General features: G+C 40.6%; 2 protein-coding genes across 2 annotated transcripts; both read right to left on the reverse strand.

Annotated features, from left to right (window-relative positions):
- Positions 1–12,634: 12,634 nt before the first annotated feature.
- LOC126789013 (40S ribosomal protein S25-like) lies at positions 12,635–14,711 on the reverse strand. The gene is made up of 3 exons (XM_050515056.1): positions 14,574–14,711; positions 14,241–14,450; positions 12,635–12,877 (listed from the first exon to the last, which is right to left on the reverse strand). The coding sequence occupies exons 1-3, from the start codon at positions 14,574–14,576 to the stop codon at positions 12,764–12,766; spliced, it is 327 nt and encodes a 108-aa protein (XP_050371013.1). The 5' UTR covers positions 14,577–14,711; the 3' UTR covers positions 12,635–12,763.
- Positions 14,712–17,010: 2,299 nt separating this feature from the next.
- On the reverse strand, positions 17,011–19,027 carry LOC126789014 (40S ribosomal protein S25-like). Its single transcript, XM_050515057.1, has 3 exons — positions 18,909–19,027; positions 18,541–18,750; positions 17,011–17,239 (listed from the first exon to the last, which is right to left on the reverse strand). Exons 1-3 carry the CDS (start codon positions 18,909–18,911, stop codon positions 17,126–17,128), a joined length of 327 nt encoding a protein of 108 aa, XP_050371014.1. The 5' UTR covers positions 18,912–19,027; the 3' UTR covers positions 17,011–17,125.
- Between the last annotated feature and the right edge of the window lie 2,754 nt (positions 19,028–21,781).

Genomic DNA, 21,781 nt, shown 5'->3' on the forward strand with positions numbered 1-21,781 from the left:
TGTTACTGTTTCGGCATTTAAGGTTTTACGTAACTCTTCTAAATTCACTTCTTATCTATTCTAGGTGATCGACACAACAAGTAAATGATTCACTTGCGGAATCGTGGAAATTACGTTCAGGAATATAAGGTGAGTAAAATCTCACAGTGACGAATCTACCTTTGCGGAGATTCATGATTACGCTTAATTAAAAAGAACGAACTATGATATGTATATGATATAGTGGATTATGTATGTGTATAATTGGTAAAATAGGTACATATATATGGTTTGCTATAATATATACTGTCATAATTTCCAGTTGCGAATGAGTTCATTATAGCGTTGATATTTACTTATTTGAGCATGTCTCTTAGATTTGTACAATAACATGTGATGATTGTTTGTACATGGTTTTAACTTGCGTTATATTAAAACGTTTTGTGGTCTGTGGACCTGTCTTCGGACATGTTGTCATGTCGGAACCTAATCTTGGCCGGGCGACAGTTACGATATAGTTAGAGCTCTAGTCTGTCTGTCGGGGTACTAACATGAGGGGTAACAGAGGTGTACCAGCGCTTGTGAGTACCCATATTTTGGATATTAGGTAACAAGTGGTTGCCCAATGTCGGGCGGCGTACTAACGTGAGAGGTAACAGATGTAATAACCCTAGATTTTGAAACGATATTGAATTGAATTGAATTCTATAAAGTTATGAAGTTCAATAAAAAGGAAATTGATTGTTTGCAAACTTTATGAAACGGAAACGGAAATGTTCCGAGAACGTTTAATAAGAAAACGTTACGTTTCCGAACGAATTTATCGACTTTTATTCCGTCGCTCGGTTGCGAAAACTTTCTTCACGAAAGTTGTAGAGCTCGTCGATACGAGTTCGTGGATATATGACGCGTTCGAATCGGACGTTGTATGTAAAAGTTATTATTGACGGAAGATAGTTTCCGATTTTAAGGGGGTATAAAAGGACATTTTGTGAAGTAGGGTTTCTATTTTCAGAAACCCTCTTCTCTCTTCTCTCTCTTCCGCCGCCCCTCTCTGTTTCTCTCTCTCTTTTCTTTCTTCCTTCCCGAGCTCTCTCTCCCTCTCTCTCTCTCGGGTCGATCTCTCCCTCGAGTCGATCTCCCTCTCCGATCTCCGCCCCTATCCTTCGAGGCTTGCACCGCCGCTCCTACGGCCTTGCGAGCTCCACAGCAAGCAACTCCGAGCTCCCCCGCACCGTGCCTGACTGCCACGAGCATCGCCGCTGCATCACGCATCGTCATCGTCATCGTCACGCATCGTCATCGCCGCTGCATCTGCTACTTGGCACCACCTACAATCGGAGGGGAACCAAACGCCGCACCTCACCTCATCTTGACTCAAACACGATTGACTCCGAGGCTATCGAGACGTCGATTAGGTGAGGGCTTGATTTTATTTGGTTGTGTTAATTGTTGTTGTGAATTTGGTTTGAATCGAAGGTGGATTGATGGAGGATCGGAGGAGGAGGAGAGTTAGGGATGCCGCCGCCTTAGGCGGCGCGTGTGGAGGCGTGGAGTGGCGTAGGGGCTGCCTAGGATCGGAGGAAGGAAGAGGGGAGAAAGGAGGAGGGTTTTGGGGTGGTGGTGACATCACACGCGCCGGTTTTGGGCTCGGCGCGTGGGCCCCACGCGCGGCCTGCCGGAGGTGGCGCGTGTACCCCACGCGCCGCCACGTGCGGCGGTGTGACAGTGTTTTCCGATAGGGGTATTTTGGTAATTTACTTAAATGTAAATGTAAATTTTATTTACTACAGTAAATGTAATTAAATTTTACCTTCGGTAAATGTAAATATAAATTACTTTCAGTAAATGTAAAAAGTAATTTTATTTACTGAGATTGTATTTACATTTAAATAGTACGTATACGTACAAAAATACGTATTAATATTTATACGTACAGAAATACATATATAATATTTATACGTACAGAAATACGTATATAATATTTATACGTACAGAAAATACGTATTAATATTTATACGTACAGAAATACGTATTAATCGTGTATTTGTACAGTAACCGTGAATAGTAACAGTGAACAGTAATTTCGTAAAACCGAAAATTGCTGAACAGTAACCGATTATTACTGTTTCGGCATTTAAAGGTTTACGAAACGATTCTAAATTCTTTTCTTATCTTTTCAAGGTGATCATTAAATCGAGGAAAGGAATTATCATCGGGAATTGTGGAATTACGCTCGAGTCGATAAGGTGAGTAAAATCTCACATATTTACGAATTTACCCTCGCGGTGATTCAAGATTTTGCAAGAGTATTTAATAATGAATTACAACATGTATACAATTTAGTGGATTATATATATATATACTGTATAATGGTAATAATTGCATATATATATATATAGTTCATTATATTATATACTGTTATTAATTCATTAGAAATGATCATTTTGATGGCGGAAGATTGTGGATTGAGCATGTGTTGTGAAATATGACATGTATAAGATATAGTGGACTATATATATATTGTATAAATGGTAAATAAGTACGAATATATATAGTTTGCTATATAATATACTGTTATTATTTTATTGTGAATGTATTGAGCATGTGATTTGAATTGTACAATATGATGTGAGATTATTGTACGTGATTTTAACATTGAGATTGTTAAAATATTGATTTGTCTTCGGACGTGATTTGGTACAATATGATGTGAGATTATTGTACATGTTTGGCAAGTCGGAACCTAGCCTTTGGCCGGGCGAAAGTTACGATACAGTTAGAGCTCTAGTCTGTCTGCCTTAGTACTGCATGTGAGGTAACGGGTGGTTATCTGCTCATGGGTACTCAGTTTATTTTGGATGTTGGGTAGCGGGTGGCTATCCAATATCAGCGGTGTATTACGAGAGGGGTAACAGATGTGTACCAGCGTTCTTGGTACCCGTATTATAAATGCATTGGGTAACCAGAAGGGTTACTTAATTTTCTCATGAGCGTTTCATTTCATATTTCTTGGGACAACCAGATGGGCTGTCAATTGACTCATGAGGGCATTTATAGTTGTTGTTTTGTGATCTTTCGTATATTTTGATATGCGAATTTTATTTTGATTTTACTCATACGAGCTATAAGCTTACCGGGTTTGTGTTTACAATCCCGGTGCACCAATTCGATGGTGTATGGGATAATTCCGCAGGTGCTGATTAGTGGAGGTTGAGTGACGACTACAGAGGCTCGAAGTCGTTCGCATCCTACTTGTGGTGAGGTTTTAGCGTGGATTTGTGTGTGAGAATTTGTGTAATTTCATTTGTGAGATTTGTGAGTGATTTGAGAGGATTATTACATTCCATTTTGTGTATGGACTATAAATTTGGGTTGTAATAATTGGTTGTCTGAGTTGTATTGAGAACTCAGAATTGATCCGCTGTTACACTTTAATGATTTCGATTTATTTGAGATTATTTTGTGTTTAACGACTTTAGAATTTTGAGTTTTTAAGCTCGAAATTTTGGGGTCGTTACAACAGAGGTCTACCAGCCCTCATGAGTACCCGTATTATAAATGTATTTGGGTAAACATAGGGGTTGGCTGATTTCTCATGAGCACATATATTTTTCAGATATTATTAAACAACCAGATGGGTCATCCAAGGACTCATGAGTGCATTTATGATTAATGCTTTATGTATTTTCTTATGTATTTCTATGCGAGTTATATTGTTGTTTTACTCATACGAGCTGCAAAGCTTACCGGGTTTGTGTTTACAATCCCGGTGCACCTATTCGATGGTGTAGGGGATAGTTCCGCAGGTGTGGATTAGTGGAATCGACTGACAACTCTGAAGACTTTGAAGTTGTTTTATTTTATCTGTGGTGAGGATTGAGAGGATTTTTACATTTCCATTTGCTATAATGCTTGAATTATAAATTTGGTTTGTAATAATCAATTTAACTGAGTTGTATTATGAACTCAGTAATGATCCGATGTGATATTAAAATGATTTCGATTTATTGAGATTGTTTTAGAATTTTTTCTGGCTTCGAGTTTGAGTTTCATACTTGAAAATTCGGGGTCGTGACAGTAGTAGTTATCTAAAAATTATTTATTTTTATTTCCTTTTCTATTATTTTGTTTTTGTTTGAGGATGAAAATACTTGTATATTATTGAATGATATGGGGGCCTATATATAGGCATTTACAACACCACAATCCCGTAGGATTCGGAGTCCTAATCTACTACGGAGATGCTAATCTATCTCCTAACAGGAAACCTATTAGGCTAAGACACACACAAGGGTAGAATAGTAATTCTCCTGGAACACTCCCCCTTGTGTCGCATGCCTAGGTTGCATGGTTCACACATCGTTGCCTCGGTAAAAACCTTGTCAAGCAAAACAAAAACCTCTTGGGTAAAACAAAAGCTTGATCGAAGGGAAAAAGAGCACAACGCACCAACTACTTAAGAATCTTAACATGTGATGTAGACTCCCCCTGAAGTCTACCAAACTCTAGTGTTCCGATAAACGACGCATGCCAATGCTCTTCACATGTTTCACAAAAGTAGATTTAGGCAAAGACTTGGTGAACAAATCCGCAACATTGGATTCTGAACTCACTTGATTGATCTGAACATTCAAGAACTTCTGTTGTTGAACGTTGTAGAAGAACTTAGGCGAAATATGCTTGGTGTTGTCTCCCTTGATGAAATCTAACTTCGTCTGCTCTATGCAAGCAGCATTATCTTCATAAATGCACGTAGGTTGATCAGTTGTAGAGACTAATCCACAAGAATCACGAATATGGCGAACAAGTGATCGTAGCCAAACACATTCTTTCACTGCTTCATGGAGAGCGATGATCTCCGCGTGATTCGAAGAAGTAGCAACAAGAGATTGCTTTGTGGATCTCCAAGATATCGCCGTATTCCCAATGGTAAACACATAACCGGTTTGAGAACGAGCCTTGTGAGGGTCAGAGAGGTACCCTGCGTCGGCATAACCAACTAACAAGTTGTTTGGAGTCTTTGCATCGGGGGAAAGAGCTGCACGGGACCGGTGGCTGCTCTCGGCACCGCGCACGGTCTCCACGCCATGGCGGCCGGCGGCGTCGCTGCGGCGTACGGCGGCAAGGCCGGGGTCGGCGACGGCGGTGGTATGGGGAGATACCGTGGCGGTGTTCTCTCTGCAATAGGGGTAGAACAATCCCATGTCAAGGGAACCTTTCAAGTATCGAAACAAATGCTTGATTCCATTCCAATGACGTACCGTAGGCGTGGAGCTAAATCTAGCTAATAAGTTCACTGCGAAAGATATGTCCGGTCTAGTACATTGAGCAAGATACAATAGTGCCCCAATCGCACTAAGGTATGGAACTTCAAGACCAAGAACTTCTTCATCATCCTCTTTAGGACGGAAGGGATCCTTCTTGATATCTAGACTTCGGACGACCATGGGAGTAGTCAATGGACTGCATAGATCCATATTGAAACGTCGAAGCATCTTCTGCGTGTAATTTGACTGATGCACTAAGATGTCGTCGGCCCTATGCACAAGCTCAAGGCCGAGACAGAATCTCGTCCTCCCTAGGTCTTTCATCTCAAATTCCGACTTCAGATAAGACACGGTCTCTTCAATCTCATCAAGAGTGCCGATTATGTTCATGTCATCAACGTAGACCGCAACGATGACGAATCCGGAATTTGTCTTTCGTATGAACACGCATGGGCATAGTTCATCATTCTTGTAACCCCTTCTCACCAAGTATTGATGCAACCGATTGTACCACATTCTTCCGGATTGCTTTAACCCGTACAATGAACGACGTAATCTGACTGCATGAGCACTCCGTGGTCTGGAGGCACTTGATGGAGGTAAAGGTAGTCCCTCAGGAGCTTTCATGTATATCTCTGCGTCAAGATCCCCATAGAGATAAGCTGTGACCACATCCATAAGCTGCATGTTTAGTCTTTCGGACACTACCAGACTAATAAGGTAGCGGAAGGTAATGATGTCCATAACAGGAGAATAAGTCTCTTCATAGTCAATACCAGGTCGTTGTGAGAATCCTTGCGCCACGAGTCTTGCCTTATAGCGCACGATCTCGTTCATCTCATTACGCTTACGAACGAAGACCCATTTATGTCCAACAGGTTTGACATCTCTTGGAGTCAATTCAACCTTTCCGAAGACTTCTCGCTTCGCTAATGAGTCAAGTTCTGCCTGGATTGCTTCCTTCCACTTCGGCCAATCTGCTCTGCGTTCGCATTCAGCTACAGAGCGAGGTTCAACGTCGTCTTCAGATATGATCTCAAGTGCGACGGAATAAGCGAAAACGTCATCAATGCATGTGGTGGCTCGGTTTCGGACCGACTGCTCACTTGTGTAGTTCACTGAGATTTCGTTGTTCTCTGGCATCAAACAAGGTTCCATAGCGTCCCACGGAAACACTTGAGTTGATTCATGGACATAGCTGTAATCAGAGACAACTTCATACGATGGTGATTCATCGTTGATGACGCGCTGTGCCTTAGTCATTCGCTTCTTTCTAGGTTTTGAATCCCTAGAGTTTATCGGTCTTCCCCTTTTTCTTTGAGGAGCCGAGGCCGAAGCTGCTCCATGCCGGGCCATCTCAGCATCGTCGCCACAAGGGGCGCCGGCAACACCACGGCGTACGGTGGTGCCGCCGTCGGCCTCCGTCCCACTGTCAGGGGCGGTGCCAACGTTGCTAGGTCCAGGAGCTTGTCTTCCACGCCCGTATTTCGGGACATCCAACCGTGCCGGTACGTTCGCAGCGGGTATGTTTGATCTCGTCACTTTAGCAATATCTACAAAGCCGTCGGGCATCGAATCCGCGACTTTCTGGAGGTCGATAATGCGTTGCACTTCTAACTCACTTTGAGCAGTGCGGGGATCATAATGAGACATAGTGGGGACACACCACGTCAATTCCTGACGTTCATTTGGAGTGATAACATTCCCATCTCCCCCTAACGACGGGAAGCATGTCTCATCAAAGTGACAATCTGCAAATCTTGCAGTAAAGAGATCTCCGGTGGTTGGTTCTAAGTAGCGGACAATCGTTGGGGAATTATAGCCAACATAGATACCTAATCGTCTCTGAGGACCCATCTTAGTACGCAGCGGAGGCGTAATAGGCACATAAACGGCGCAGCCAAAGATGCGTAAGTGTGAAATATTGGGTTCGTAACCAGTTACCATCTGGTACGCACTAAACGCTTGGTTAGCCGCGGGTCGGAAACGAATAAGTGTCGCTGCATGCAACACTGCATATCCCCACGCAGAGACCGGCAGGTTAGTACCCATAACCATTGCCCGAGCAACAAGCTGAATACGCTTGATGGTAGCCTCTGCTAGACCGTTCTGTGAATGAACATGACGAACGGGATGTTCAACTTCGATCCCAATAGACATGCAGTAATCATCAAAAGTTTTGGAGGTGAATTCTCCAGCATTATCCAAACGAATGGATTTGATAGTATAATCGGGGTGGTGAGCCCGAAGTTTGATGATCTCAGCTAATAACTTAGCAAATGCAGCATTCCTTGTGGATAGCAATGCGACGTGTGACCAACGCGTCGATGCATCAACCAATACCATAAAATATCGAAAAGGTCCGCATTCTGGTTGAATAGGTCCACAAATGTCACCTTGGATACGTTGTAAGAATGGAATGTTCTCGGTTGAAGCCTTAGCAAAAGAAGGACTTCCTTGAAATTTAGCAAGAGAACAAGCTTTGCAAAACGAGCGATGGGCATCAGAAATTGCCATGGAGGCATGTGAAAGCACGGGAGGCATCACAAGCTCCTGTGAAGGAGGGGATGCCGCCACCGACGGCATGAAAGCCGTGGAGCTGCCGAGTGAGGCATGCTCGGCCTCACCATGCGGTGCATGGGTCGGCACGGCCTCACCGTGCGGAGCACGGGTGAGGTGATCCTCCAATCGCTTCCGGGACTTGAAAAATGGATGACCATGTGAATTCTTAAGAATTCTAATCATCATATCACGTCCAGGGTGCCCGAGACGGGCATGCCAAAGCATATAAGAGTCCGAATCACAAAAGTTGCGTTCAACCGCATATGATTCAAAGATCCGAATGGAAGTAAGATACAAACCATTCCCAAGACTCTTCATCTTCTCTAAGATGCGGCGATGGCCTGCTTTCTCAGAGGTAACGCAAAGATATTCCTCTCCATTCTCAACATAAGTATCGAGGTGAAAACCATTGGCACGTATGTCCTTAAAACTTAGCAAGATGCGGGGAGACTTCGGCGCATAAAGAGCGTCTACGACGTTAAGAGTCGTACCATTAGGCAACATGAAAGAAGCATTGCCTCTTCCTTGAATGATGGATTTCGAGCCAATCATTGTAGTCATCGAAGAAGTCGAAAACACTAGATCCGTGAACAACTGCCTGTGCCGTAGGACAGTGTGGGTGGTTCCGCAATCAGCTAGACATTCGATTTCACCGCGGGACATCTACAAAATGACAATTAAGAGAGTCAGCGACACGGGAACAATTCTATACAATACGCCGTAGGATATTGTAAGAAAGGGAATCGGAACGAAGGTCGATCCCATCGAATGTATCACATGGCAATAGTACTACATTCTTCAACTAAAGAGTTGGAAATCATGGTATTGAAGCAGTGAAATACCAAACAGTAAACGAGGGTGGTATAAACCATCCAAAAATGGTGTGGAAACACACACAAAGAGTACCGGTGAGTGCATATAACGGACTTGGAGAAAACCGGAAAAACAAACCGGAAAACCATGTCAAAAGAACTCTAAACCGGGTGAATTTTGGACGAGGAAAACGTGGCAGCAGGGGCTGCTGTAATATGCCGGAAGAATCACGAGAAAACGACGAAAAAATCGTCGAAAAACTCGGTGGAAAACCGGCGGCACCTATTTCCGGAAAAACCGGCCGGCGGCTGTCGAAACTGGCCGGTATGGAGGCCGGGACTTCAGGTCCGACAGGGGACGCCGGCAGGAGCCGAGTGGCGGTGCCGGAAACGCCGGGAAATGGCCGGAAGACGGCGAATACGCCGGCAAAACGTGCCGGAAACGCCGGAATAGTAACCGGGGCCGGCCAAGGCAAAACGACGTCGATTTTCGACGTTCCGAGGTTCGTTTTCCGAATTTTAAGTTCCAAATTCACAATGTAGTGCTATTGGGGTCCCATGTGACCCAAAAGCGTCCAATTTAAAAACCACGTGAGTTGCACACGTTGATCATCATGCTAAGTGTCGGATAAATAAAATTCTCAAAGAGATCGTCTTGTAAGCAAGAAATGAGAAATTTTATTGAATGCCAATCTTTAATACATCACACATAAACTCCTAATTCCAAAATCAAAAGACTATTACAAAGTCAATGAAAATAACAATGGCGGTCGGCCATAACAATACTTGAATCATAACGCTAAAGAAGCGAAAACGACTAATCAAAGTCGGGAGTATCCATGGTAGCAACCGGAGGCCTAGCTTTAGAAGCAAGGGGCTCGGGTTTCATGGAGATATGGTGAGTCTCGATCTCATGGTCCTCATCCACATGATTCGATTCGGGTTGTAGAAACTTCTTGTAGGCGGAGTAAGCCTTGATCATCTCTTTGCTAGCGCGACAATCGCGATTAAAGTGCTTGAAGGAGCCACATTTGAAGCATGGAGACTTGCCATTACCGGAAGTGGAGGCATTAGGAGGTGCACGGCCTCCTTGGAGTGTGGGACGGGGACGGCCTCCCCCTGAGGGTGCGGCGCCACCACCATCACGGGTCCATGTATTGGACCGAGGCCGAGATCAGCCTTGTTGCCTCCCACCACGAGAGTTGGTATTTTGGTGCTGATATGGAGCGCTCCTTGATGGATTCTTTTGCTTAGGAGCTTTCCCATAGTTAGACTGTGGCGTAGAAATTCTTTTAGTGCCAACAGGTCTATTGTTGTTGTTGAGGAGAATCTCAGAATGTCTCTCCTTCTTAGCTAAGAGTGCCATTAGGTCGGCAAAAGACCGGATCTTCCCTTCTTCTACATGAGTGCGGTACGTATGAGCTTGAACCTCATAGTTGATTGGAAACGTGTCCAATGTCTTATTGAGAAGATCTAGGTCGGTCTTGATGACACCAACAGTGCCAAGATCGGATTGCAAGCATAGCATATCCTGATTGAAATCATCCACTCTCTTATAGTCCAATAGACGGATGTTATCCCATCTAACGGTCAATTCAGGAAGGAGCTTATCATGAACGTTGTTGTACCGCAAGCGTAGTTTGTCCCATAATTCTTTAGGATCTTTTACGTTCAAGTATTGCCTCTTGAGAGTTGCATGGATGTGACGTCTCATAAAAATGAGAGTCTGAGTCTTAGCCATAGGTGGGAAATCAGCAGGAGGGTCGGCAAACATGCCTTCAATCCCTCGGCTCTCGAACGCGAGTTCCATGTCGGAAACCCAGCGGTGGTATTCCTTTCCTTCTAGATCAAGAAGGCCAAATTCCGGTCGAGATGGCGATGACATCTACAAACACGAATACGGAATCGATTAGATTCAAGTATAATAGGAATTAGAAGGGGTGACGTATATGGTCACAAGAAAACTCGATGCAAGCGGCGATATTCATGATCGCACCCAAAACAGCGGTGCACTCAGGCGACCACACGAAAATCGATTAACTTCCCTTTCAAAACAATCGTGACTCCCCCAGGACCGTCACACAGAAAACATCAACCAAGAGGGGAAACCCATCCCTCTATAGTCTCATCGGCGTTATAAGAAAGGCCGGAATTAAGACAAGAAGAAGGCTAATAGCGCCCGATATAATATATCTATACGTTCAAAAGCGGGAACGTTTATAAAAATTTACCTTGGGAGGTTTGTAGTATACGGGAGTAGCTTCTCTTGAGCGAAGTCCTTGCTTGTGATTTTCACGTCTCTTGCGTGAATATGCGGGAGGAGCAATTTTGAATGCTTTGAGGCGAGCAGCAGGTGCGGCGAGCGGCGAGCAGCGAGTGCGGCGAGCAGCGAGCAGCGAGCAGCGAGTGCGGCGAGTGCAGCGAGTGCAGCGAGCGGCGAGTGCGGCGAGTGCGGCGAGTGCGGCGAGCGGCTAGCGGCGAGCGGCGAATGCGGCGAACGGCGAGCGGCAGGGCTGCGGGCAGGGGCTGCGGAGGCTTGCGAGGGGCAGGGGCTGCGAGGGCAGGCAGGGGCTGCGGCGGCAGGGGGGCTGCGGCGGCGGCAGGAGGCAGCGGCGGGCAGGAGCGACGGAGGGAAGAAGAGAAAAAAATTTCGGAAGGCTCTAAAAGATTCAGGGTTTTAGGGCTTCGTGCTGATAACGTGTTTGAGGATGAAAATACTTGTATATTATTGAATGATATGGGGGCCTATATATAGGCATTTACAACACCACAATCCCGTAGGATTCGGAGTCATAATCTACTACGGAGATGCTAATCTATCTCCTAACAGGAAACCTATTAGGCTAAGACACACACAAGGGTAGAATAGTAATTCTCCCGGAACAGTTTTGTAATTTGACTATTTTATGGGTGGTTCTAGTTTGCACCTCTAAAATGACTAAGTGTACCTCTATTGCTTACTACACCTCCAAAATAGCCGAGTGTACCTCCAATGCTTTATTAGTATTTATATGTGAATTGAAAAGTCAATTAGGAAAAGAAAAAAAGATGGAGGTGCATTTGACCATTTTTCGGAGGTGCAAATAGAATCCCCCATTTTATCTCTATCAACTTTCTCAATGGTAATGTTTTTTTAATATTTTAGGGTTAAAATGAAATTTTTGTTGTTTTTTTTTTGTTGGCAAGCCTAGTATGGGTTATAAGAATATAAATAACTAAATTTCGACGGACATGGCGTAAACTACGGCGGTCTCTCTCCTAATAACTCTCCCTCCTAATGCTAGGGTTAGGATTTTTTTTTTTCGGGAAAACAGTTGTGCGGCGTCCCCAACTTAAGGTTCCCATGCATTTGAGCACGACCAAGTTAGGGTTTAAGGAGGCTGCGGTTGGCCTTGAAATCTCTTGAGAAGAGGTTCGCATGTCGTTAACCGACCGACATCTACTTGTGGATATGTATTCTGTAACGAGGTGCTCTCCAATTCAGTTCATCAATTCTCAAATTCAAGCATATAAAAGAAATGCAAGCATTTCGACCTATTCTTGCTTTTACTCATCTAATCATCGCCTTATAAGTTGTGTTCCTCTCTCTCTCTATTTGGTTTCTAGATGCACCGATGCATCATGACTACAGACTACTTCAGATATTGATGAAAAGGGTTGATCCACTAACAAAAGCCAAGGAAGTGGAATATGGGAGTAGTTAGGGATAAAGAATTGCAGCAGGACCAGTGTTTATTTAACTATAGCAGCTTCCCTTATGTATACTAAAATATATGAATGACTTCATTGCCTACTTCTAATTGCTGTAGGCAACGGAGAAGAACGTAAGTCCAAGTCAACTCTGTCCTCGACTACGGAAGATGGTAGAGATTAGAAGTAGACGTGTAAAGATTTAATTGAAGATCGTGTCAATATTTACGACTAGAGCTAAATTTAATCAACCAGATAACCCCGCAGCAACGCGCGGACACATTACCTAGTTATATAAATCCACTTCTACCGAAAACACTGTTATAAATGCTTGGTCATATAAACTTGGACAATGCATAATATAGCTGATAAGGTCAATAGTTTCCCTACATGACAAATATTAAGCAGAAGTGAAAAATAGTGCCTCCCATGGCCTAGACAAAAAGCTTCTTAGGTATTGGTGGCTCTGGTGTAAATCTGCTGACTAGCATGAGCAGAAATCATCCTGATAGAACCCCTAGCCATCAAATCCTTAATGGCGCGGCGTGCCAATGATCCATTAATCTGAAAAAGATGAAAACAAGAGGCAAATTAGAAATTAGCTTCATCAAGACAAGTAAAGTTCTGCATGAAATTCACTGCCGATACACAAGTCATATATCCGGCGAGAGTGAAGAGCATTCATGACTCAAAAGATATATAATAAAAAATGACTTGCGCAAAACAAGGTAAAAGGTTCATGTCGTGCTGCTACAGAAATGTAAGCTATTATCTTCCTAAACAAGTGACTGTACAAATGCCGGTCCCATATGATTTTAATCTCCTTGTCCCACATGCCGGTCCTCAAAATGAATTCAGTTCGACCAGACTAATCGACCTTGACCAAAAGTTGTACAGGTATAAATGATATAAAGCATATGTAATGAGCTATGTAACAGGTACATGCAAAAGAAACAGAGTGACATACACTCTGTTTAACTACAGTTTTAACAGAGATCCAAATGTGCATGGAAGTCAAGGAAAAAGCAAACGAAAAAAAAGAAAAGAGGTTTAAATCACAGTGGACAAAGCTCTACCATGATCTATCTCATTACAAACAGCAACAAGGAAAGCATGATGTTCATCCTAGATTAAACTACAGTTTGAATACACACCCAAACAAAACTGAGAGTCCACATTGAAACTTGCAAGTCAGAAGTGTATGGTAAAAATGGAGTATGGATCAAATGGAGCCTAAAGACTTAAAAAATGGAGTAGCTTCTAGCAGAGAACAATGAGGCACACCCAATCATGGTAAGAACGGTCATAGAGGCATAACTAGAAATGCTAGTTCTGGTGCTCAACTAAGAAAGAAATCCCACATATGCAACAAGTTCTGATGAGCGTGATCATTCAAATTTTCTGGAAAGCAATTTTCAATAGCCCGTAATGTCAAATGCAGCTTGTCCTAGACATGTGTCGAAATCAATCTAGGTATCAAAATTTTCAACGACAGTTTCTTTTGACATGCAAAGACATGAATTATAATTGTGGATGGTAGCCATAAGTGATAGCCTATACTTAGACAAATTTACACCCACAACATATATATTCATTCAGCTAGTAACTACGCCCATCATGAACAAGCTGGCAAATGTCTGTAGTGGAAGAATCGGAAAGTAAATAAAATGCTGGCAACTACTACACCCTAGCCTTCTCCATGGAATAAAAAGATAACATTCTAACGTATACAGCCCGATGCGATCATTTCAGCCAGAAACCAATGAGCAACACATTAGTAAAGATCTAATATTGATGTTAGTGCGTCTCCTTAATGTTCTTAATACCGTATGAAGCTAATTAACAACTTTACGCAAATACAATCAGTTATGTAACCATTTCAAAAACCCCTTTAAGGTAAAACAAAAGTCGAGAAGTAGAATCATACTCTGAGCCTGTCAGACAAGATAGAAGGAGTGATGAGCTTGAACTTGGGAGCTTCGGAGAGGAGCTTGTCATAAGTGGCCTGATCGAACAAGACCATGTTGTTGACCTTCTCCTTTTGCTTTCCCTTGCTCCACTTCTTCTTCTTCTGCTTGCCTCCGCCTGACTTCGCGGGCTTTGAGGACGGTGGGGGAGCCTTTTCCTTCTTGGGTGCCTGTAAACAGAACCAATTTGAGATTATAAATCTATAAAACTATAAACGAAATCGATACCCAGTTTGGATCTTAGACTAGGGAACTGAAGAAATTGCGGAAGATGGGAAAGAGAGGAAGTTTACCATAGCGATGAGGAGGGGGTCGAAGGAGGCGGGTGCTCGCAGCTTTCAGGTCAGTAGTAGGGTTTGGAGGCACGGAAAGAGTTTTGGTTGCGACTCTAGGGTTTTAAAAGGGGATTAGCTTGGAGTGGTGGGTTCAATATACAGTAAAACGGATATAGTTTTTTGACACAGATTATTACTGTCTTGATGTCACACACTTATGTCGCTCACAAAAACAAAATTCTTCTTTTTGACAGAAAAACAAAAAAGAGTTTTTATTCGTACATCAAAAAACCGTATTTAGATTTTCTTACTCAATAAGCCTCTATTTTATTTTTATAGATATTTAAAATATTATTTAAACCTCTAAAGTTTTCTTAAAATGTCAATTATCTAATTTGATATATCAAATCATACTACTATCTATGAATTTCTTTCAAATTCATTTATTATATACAACTCAAATTATGCATAATAATCATACAAATTATCTTCTCAAATTAATTTGATCACTCTTCCACTCGTTTTCTAAATTCATAATAAAATTGGTAAACTATATTTATCAAAAAAAGAAGGTAATCAATTAAATCATTTAATGCAATTTGATATCCCATGTTGGATTGTCTAGCAATAAACATAAATGATAATTATCTACATTAGTATTTTATAATAAATAAGTAAGGAATTATTTCCCTTCTTGTATTTTTATTGGCATATGTTTTTTGGTAATTTCATATGTATTGACTAAGTCAAAAGTCAAAACTATCTAGGAAAAATATTGATGTCCAAGTATTATTTTAGGAGGTATGAATAGAAGCTCAAAAAAAAATTCTTAATCATACTGACATACTACAAAATACAAATATATGTATACTTGTACGTTAAATTTACGATAGGCGTGCAGCGTGCTATTTGCGTTTTTCGTTTGATCAAAGTAACATTTAACTTTTTCCAACTCTGATCCCTCTGATTAATAAATTGGTAAATCATCGAAAGGATTATGAAGTCTCCAATATAGCATAGCGTATTCTAAGGGATTTAAATCAAACATTAACAGTAGAAAAATTAAAGACTGTAGTCTGTGAACGCGTTCCAATTATACGGATCAATACAATACAAGGTCGAGAGACAATTGAGTATCGGGTCAGGTCTAAACTAAAATCTCAGGTCTAAGAGCGCATGATTGCTTACCAGTGTTGAATCTCTTGTTTGCTGCTTTTACTCGGGTTAACTTCCTATTGGTGTTCGACTAATATCTCTAAGAATTAGTATGGAGAGAGAGTGAATCTGGTGGCCTCATTTCACATAACAAGCTTCATCATGACATAACTAATTGAGTTTTTTTTACCAACAGTCCCTTAACTCTAGTGTACCTACCAATGTGATACATCAATTCTTAATCGTACCAATGTGATACCCAGACTCTAGTATTGCTATTATTGAAGTACTTCCGTCAGTTTTTTTCAACTTCTCCGTCATCTTGGTGACGTGGCAAGTACGTGAGGCCCATAAAAAGGGTTAAAAGACAAAATTAACCTCATTTGAGAGAAGCAATGTTTTTCCCGCCCATTACCTTAAGAAAGACACCTAACAATTCCAATTTTGGCGCCAATTTTCCCTCCCTACTCCTTAATTTGTGTCTCTTATCTAAACTAAAGAACTACCGCCAACCAGTTGACCACAATCTGATAAAACATAGATCAATCTCATTTTCTATTTTTACCCTAACACTTGTTAAACTAACAGAATAAATATAGAAATTTATATGGAACATCTCATTTCCACAATCTCATAAGAATATAGAAACACATAACTTAACGAAATTCAAATACATGTTTAAGTACCATTAGTTGCCACCTTTTATGTTGATCTGCCATGATTTTTGCTTGTAAGAACTAATGGTACTTAAACATGTAATTGAATTTCGTTAAGTTATGTGTTTCTATATTCTTATGAGATTGTGGAAATGAGATGTTTCATATAAATTTCTATATTTATTCTGTTAGTTTAACAAGTGCTAGGGTAAAAATAGAAAATGAGATTGATCTAGATTTTATCAGATTGTGATCGACTGGTTGGCGGTAGTTCTTTAGTTTAGATAAGAGACACAAATTAAGGAGTAGAGAAGGAAAATTGGCGTCAAAATTGGAATTGTTGGGTGTCTTTCTTAAGGTAAAGGGCGGAAAAAACATTGTTCCTCTCAGATAGGGTTAATTTTGTCTTTTAACCCTCTTTGTGGGTCTCACGTACTTGCCACGTCACCAAGATGACGGAGAAGTTGAAAAAAACTGACAGAAGTACTTCAATGATAGCAATACTAGAGTCTGAGTATCACATTGGTACGATTAAGAGTTGAGGTATCACATTGGTAGGTACACCAGAGTTGAGGGACTGTTGGTGAAAAAAACTCTAACTAATTTATATAAATCCAGTTCTAGCAAAAACACTGTTGGACATGCTTGGGCATATGAACATAGACAATGCATAATATAACTGATAAGGTCAATAGTTTCCTAACATGGCTAATATTAAGCGGAAGTTTTGTGCCTCCCATGGCCTAGACAAACAACTTCTCAGGTATTGGTGGCCCTGGTGTAAATCTGCTGGCTAGCATGAGCAGAAATCATCCTGATAGAACCCCTTGCCATCAAATCCTTAATGGCGCGCCGTGCCAATGATCCATTAATCTGAAAAGAAGAGGCAAATAAGAAGCTCACCAAGACAAGTAACGTTCTCCAAGAAATTCACGGCAAATATACAAATCATACATGCAGCAAATATAAAAAGCATTCAAAACCCAAAAATTATATAAATATATTTATTATGAAATGAGTTGGGCAAAACCAGGTATTGAAGGTTCATCTGGTCGTGCTGCTGCAAATATAAAGAAGCTGTTATCCTCCTAAACAAGTGACTGTACGAATTTAGATTTTAATCTCCTTGACCCACATGCTGATCCTCAAAATAAATTCAGTTCGACTAGGCTAGACTAATCAACCTTGACCAAAAGTTGTACAGGTACAGATGATGTAAAGCATATGTAATGAGATACCTTACAGAGTACATGCGAAAGATTCAGAGTATGTACACACTATTTAAACTACATTATGAACAGAGTAAAGTATCCATCCAAAGGTGAGTGGATGTGGGGGGGGGGGAAGAAAATAACAAATAAAAGAGGTTAAAATGACAGTGGACAGAGCTCCATCATGATCTATCTCAACATAAACAGCAACAAGCAAAGAATGACTCTAAATCCTAGATTAAACTACAGTTGCAATTCACACCAACAAAAACCATGGAGTTGTTGGTCAAGCGGTCAGTCACATGTTTTGCTCGGGTCAAAAGATCCGGACACCCTAGATTTTTTTAAAACAAATTTACACCAACAAAAAGAAAACTGAGAGCACACATTGAAATGTGGAAGTCAGAAATGTATGGTACAAATGGAGCCTGAAGACTGAAAATCGAATAGCTTCTAGCAGAGAACAATGGGACAGGCAGATCATGCTAAGAAAGACCACAAATGCAAAAACAGATATGCTACTTCTATTGCTGAAACAAGAAAAAATCCCACAAAAGCAACAAGTTGACTGTGTGAGCTTGATCACTCAAACAATTTACTGGAAAGCAATTTTCAATAGCAAAAAAACGTAACGTCAAATACATGTTGTCCTAGACGTGTCAAAAATCGATCCACATTCACAGCATATATCTTCAGATAGTAACTACGCCCATCATGTACAAATTGGCAAATGTCTATAGTGGACGAACCCGAAAGTAAATGAAATGCTGACAACTACTAGTACACCCTATCCTTCTCCAAAGGGTAAGAAGATGAAATCTAACGCATACAGCCTAATGTTGATGCCAGTCTCTGTATGAAGCTAATTAACCACTCTACGCAAATGCAATAAGTTATGTTTACAGGTAAAACCATTTCGAAAACCCTTTTAAGGAAATCAAAAGCCGAGTAGTAGAACCATACCCTGAGCCTGTCAGACAAGATAGAAGGAGTGATGAGCTTGAACTTGGGGGCTTCAGAGAGGAGCTTATCATAAGTGGCCTGATCGAACAAGACCATGTTGTTGACCTTCTCCTTTTGCTTTCCCTTGCTCCACTTCTTCTTCTTCTGCTTGCCTCCGCCTGATTTCGCTGGCTTTGAAGACGGTGGGGGAGCCTTTTCCTTCTTGGGTGCCTGTAAACACAAGCCAAATTCACATTATAAATCTATAAAACTATCAACGAAATCGATACCCAGTTTGGATCTTAAACGATTGAACCCGGAAAATGGTCGCTTGGGAATCAAGAGAGGGATTTGAAGGAATGGAGATCATGGGAAAGAGAGTTGTTTACCATGGTGATGAGGGGATCGAAGGGTCTGTCGAAACAGATCGAGTGCGGTCGGTCAGGTCAGGTCAGGTCAGTAGGGTTTGATGGGTTTGGGACGGGTTTTTATTTTTTAAGGGGTCAAGACTCAGGACCATAACAACGATTACAGTATTACGTTTTGGAGTTTGTATCGTGTAAATAATTTTTTATCAGGCCAAGGTTTTTGTTTTGCCAATTCTCTCTTTAATATACCCCAAGGCTTCTTTTTTTGGATGGGTAGGCTAGGAGTTTCAATGGTATAGAAAACCATTCCAACCAATTCGTATATTAACCGTACCAAATATGTTGGTATATCAAATACTTGGTACATGGTATATGGTACAGTATACCGTACCAATATTAAAAATACGGTAGGTATGTGGTATAGATTTTCCATATACCATGGTATATCGTACCTACCAACTTATATTATATTAAATTATTTAATTAAAAATATATATATATATCTTTAAATTTCAATTGTAGATTTATTAAAAAATAAATTCAAACCATATATATCTACTAACCTTAATCTAATCTCTCTAAGTTTCTTTCTCAAGTACATTATTTTTCTCGTTTTCAATTTCTTTATTTAATTATGAATGAATCGATTCAATCGAATTCCCAAGTACAAATGCTTAGACCTATCAGTAGCACCATCACTGCTTACAACATGTCAACATATATCGCATTTAAACCTATCATTTATTTTTTCAATTGTTTTGAGAATTCATAAGTACTTTAACAGTTTGATTATTTGGACTTTGACTTTCTATTTATAACTTTGTATTTGGTAATTTGGTTGAAGTTATATAAGACTTTAGAATTCTATTGTTATTTCACTTATTTATTATTATTTATTTGGGTTGGGCCTTAAAATTTTTGGGCCTTAAATATGTTGGTACAAGCCTATTACCAACCGTACCAACCGAGTACCAACCGTACCATTTAATTGTTATACCAACGTTATTGGTTGGTATAAATTGTGGATTTTTCATACCAAATATATATTGGTTGGTATATGGTATTGGAAAATTAAGACTGGTATACCAACCAATCCAGCCTTACAGTTGGCAGGCCCAAGTAAGTACCAAGGTTATAGACTTCCACAAATTTCAGGAGATGGCATATCAACGTCTCACCTAGTCCGGGGTATAAGGGGAGAAGAATAAACTTGATTTCTCATTATTGACGCTTTGTCCAGATGCCCGGCAATAGACATTAAAGATGTTAACGAGATTCCAACAGTTTAGTATAGTAGCCTTGATAAAAAACAGTGAGTCGTCAGTAAAGAATAAGTGATATATTGTAGGACTTCTCCGAGTAAATTGTATCCCCTCTAGAGAACCATCACTAATTGCCACCTTAATTATCAAGGAAAGAACCTCACTGATTAGAAGAAAAAGGTAAGGAGATATGAGATCCCCTTGCCTTAACCTCGACTAGGTAAAAACTCGTACCCGGATTTCCATTAAGAACAATGGAGAAAGACACATGTCATAATTAGGGAGATCCAGTAGAGAGTAGGGCTGGACTTGATGCCAACGGTTCGGTTTATGAGCACTAACCGAAAACCGACGCCGAATTCTCGGTTTCATATTTTTCAAAACTGAAATTGAAAAATATATATATAAACCGTGGTTTCGGTTAACCTATAATTTGGTTCGGTTTCGGTTTCATTTCGGTTACAAAACCTAATATCCTTATTGACCTTTTGTACTTGACTAATGAAAATAAAAAGATTAAAAGTGAAAAAGTAAGCTACAAGTTGAATACTTTAATTAAGTTACATTCACCAAATGAATAATCAAGAACTCAAATATTAACTAAACAAAAATATTGTACTTCGTTGAAACACAAGTTAACCAAAATACACATTAAACCTCATAACATTCTTCCTTAAATGTTCAGACTTGTCTTAACATGAGGGTTAGTTGACAAAACCCTCAAGCATTACATTAGATTTCTGCATGCATGATTGTACACACAAAAATCAAAATCACATATCTCTGCATGTATAATATTTATTACTAAATATATTCTTTGCATAAGCACCCGATTATATATGTTCACCAAATACAAGTTATAACCTTAACTCCCAATTCTCGGTTCGGTTCGGTTTTCATTGGTTTTCTGAAAGCATATAACCGATAACCGACACCAACTGCTCGGTTCGATTCGGTTTCCGGCACCGACGCAATGATTTAGTTCGGTTTCAGTTTCTCAGTTTCGGTGCGGTTCGGTTATGGCCAGTTTCGATTTTTTCGGTGTCATAAAGTCCAACCCTAATAGAGAGCCTCCTCTAGAAAGTCTCATTCCACCCTATCAGAGTCCTTATTCATGTCAAGTTTCAACCCCATCTCATGGTTCTCCCCATCTTTCTTAAGTCGTAAATAATGATATATCTCATGAGCCAAGAAGATGTTGTCTTGGATTAACTGGCCACAGACAAAGGCATTCTGGTTGGATGAGATGATCTCCGGCAAAAACCCCTTGAGTCTATTTGCTAGTACCTTAGACAAGAGCTTATGAGTTGTTGCAAAGGCTAATAGGGCGAAATTGAGATGTTTTCTCCGGGTTTTGTTTGATTATTGGTGCCTATACCCAAAGATTTAGTATTATACACATTTCAATTATGTCTTGATCCACGAGGGTGGAATGTGTTCATATTTTATTATATTTTATTCGGTTCTAATATATGATTTTCGTCGATTCTAAAAAAAAAAATCTTGCTAAAGAGTATAAACTATAAAGTCAACTCATTTTCTTAGATTTACTGTGAAACTAACTTCTTTACGGATGCAATTGCTAGCCAAAGCTCAGTATCTCTCTCCCAAAGTTTGGATTGCCTGTGTTCT

This window comes from Argentina anserina, chromosome 3 (genome assembly GCF_933775445.1).
Source record: "Argentina anserina chromosome 3, drPotAnse1.1, whole genome shotgun sequence".
Taxonomy (NCBI): domain Eukaryota; kingdom Viridiplantae; phylum Streptophyta; class Magnoliopsida; order Rosales; family Rosaceae; genus Argentina; species Argentina anserina.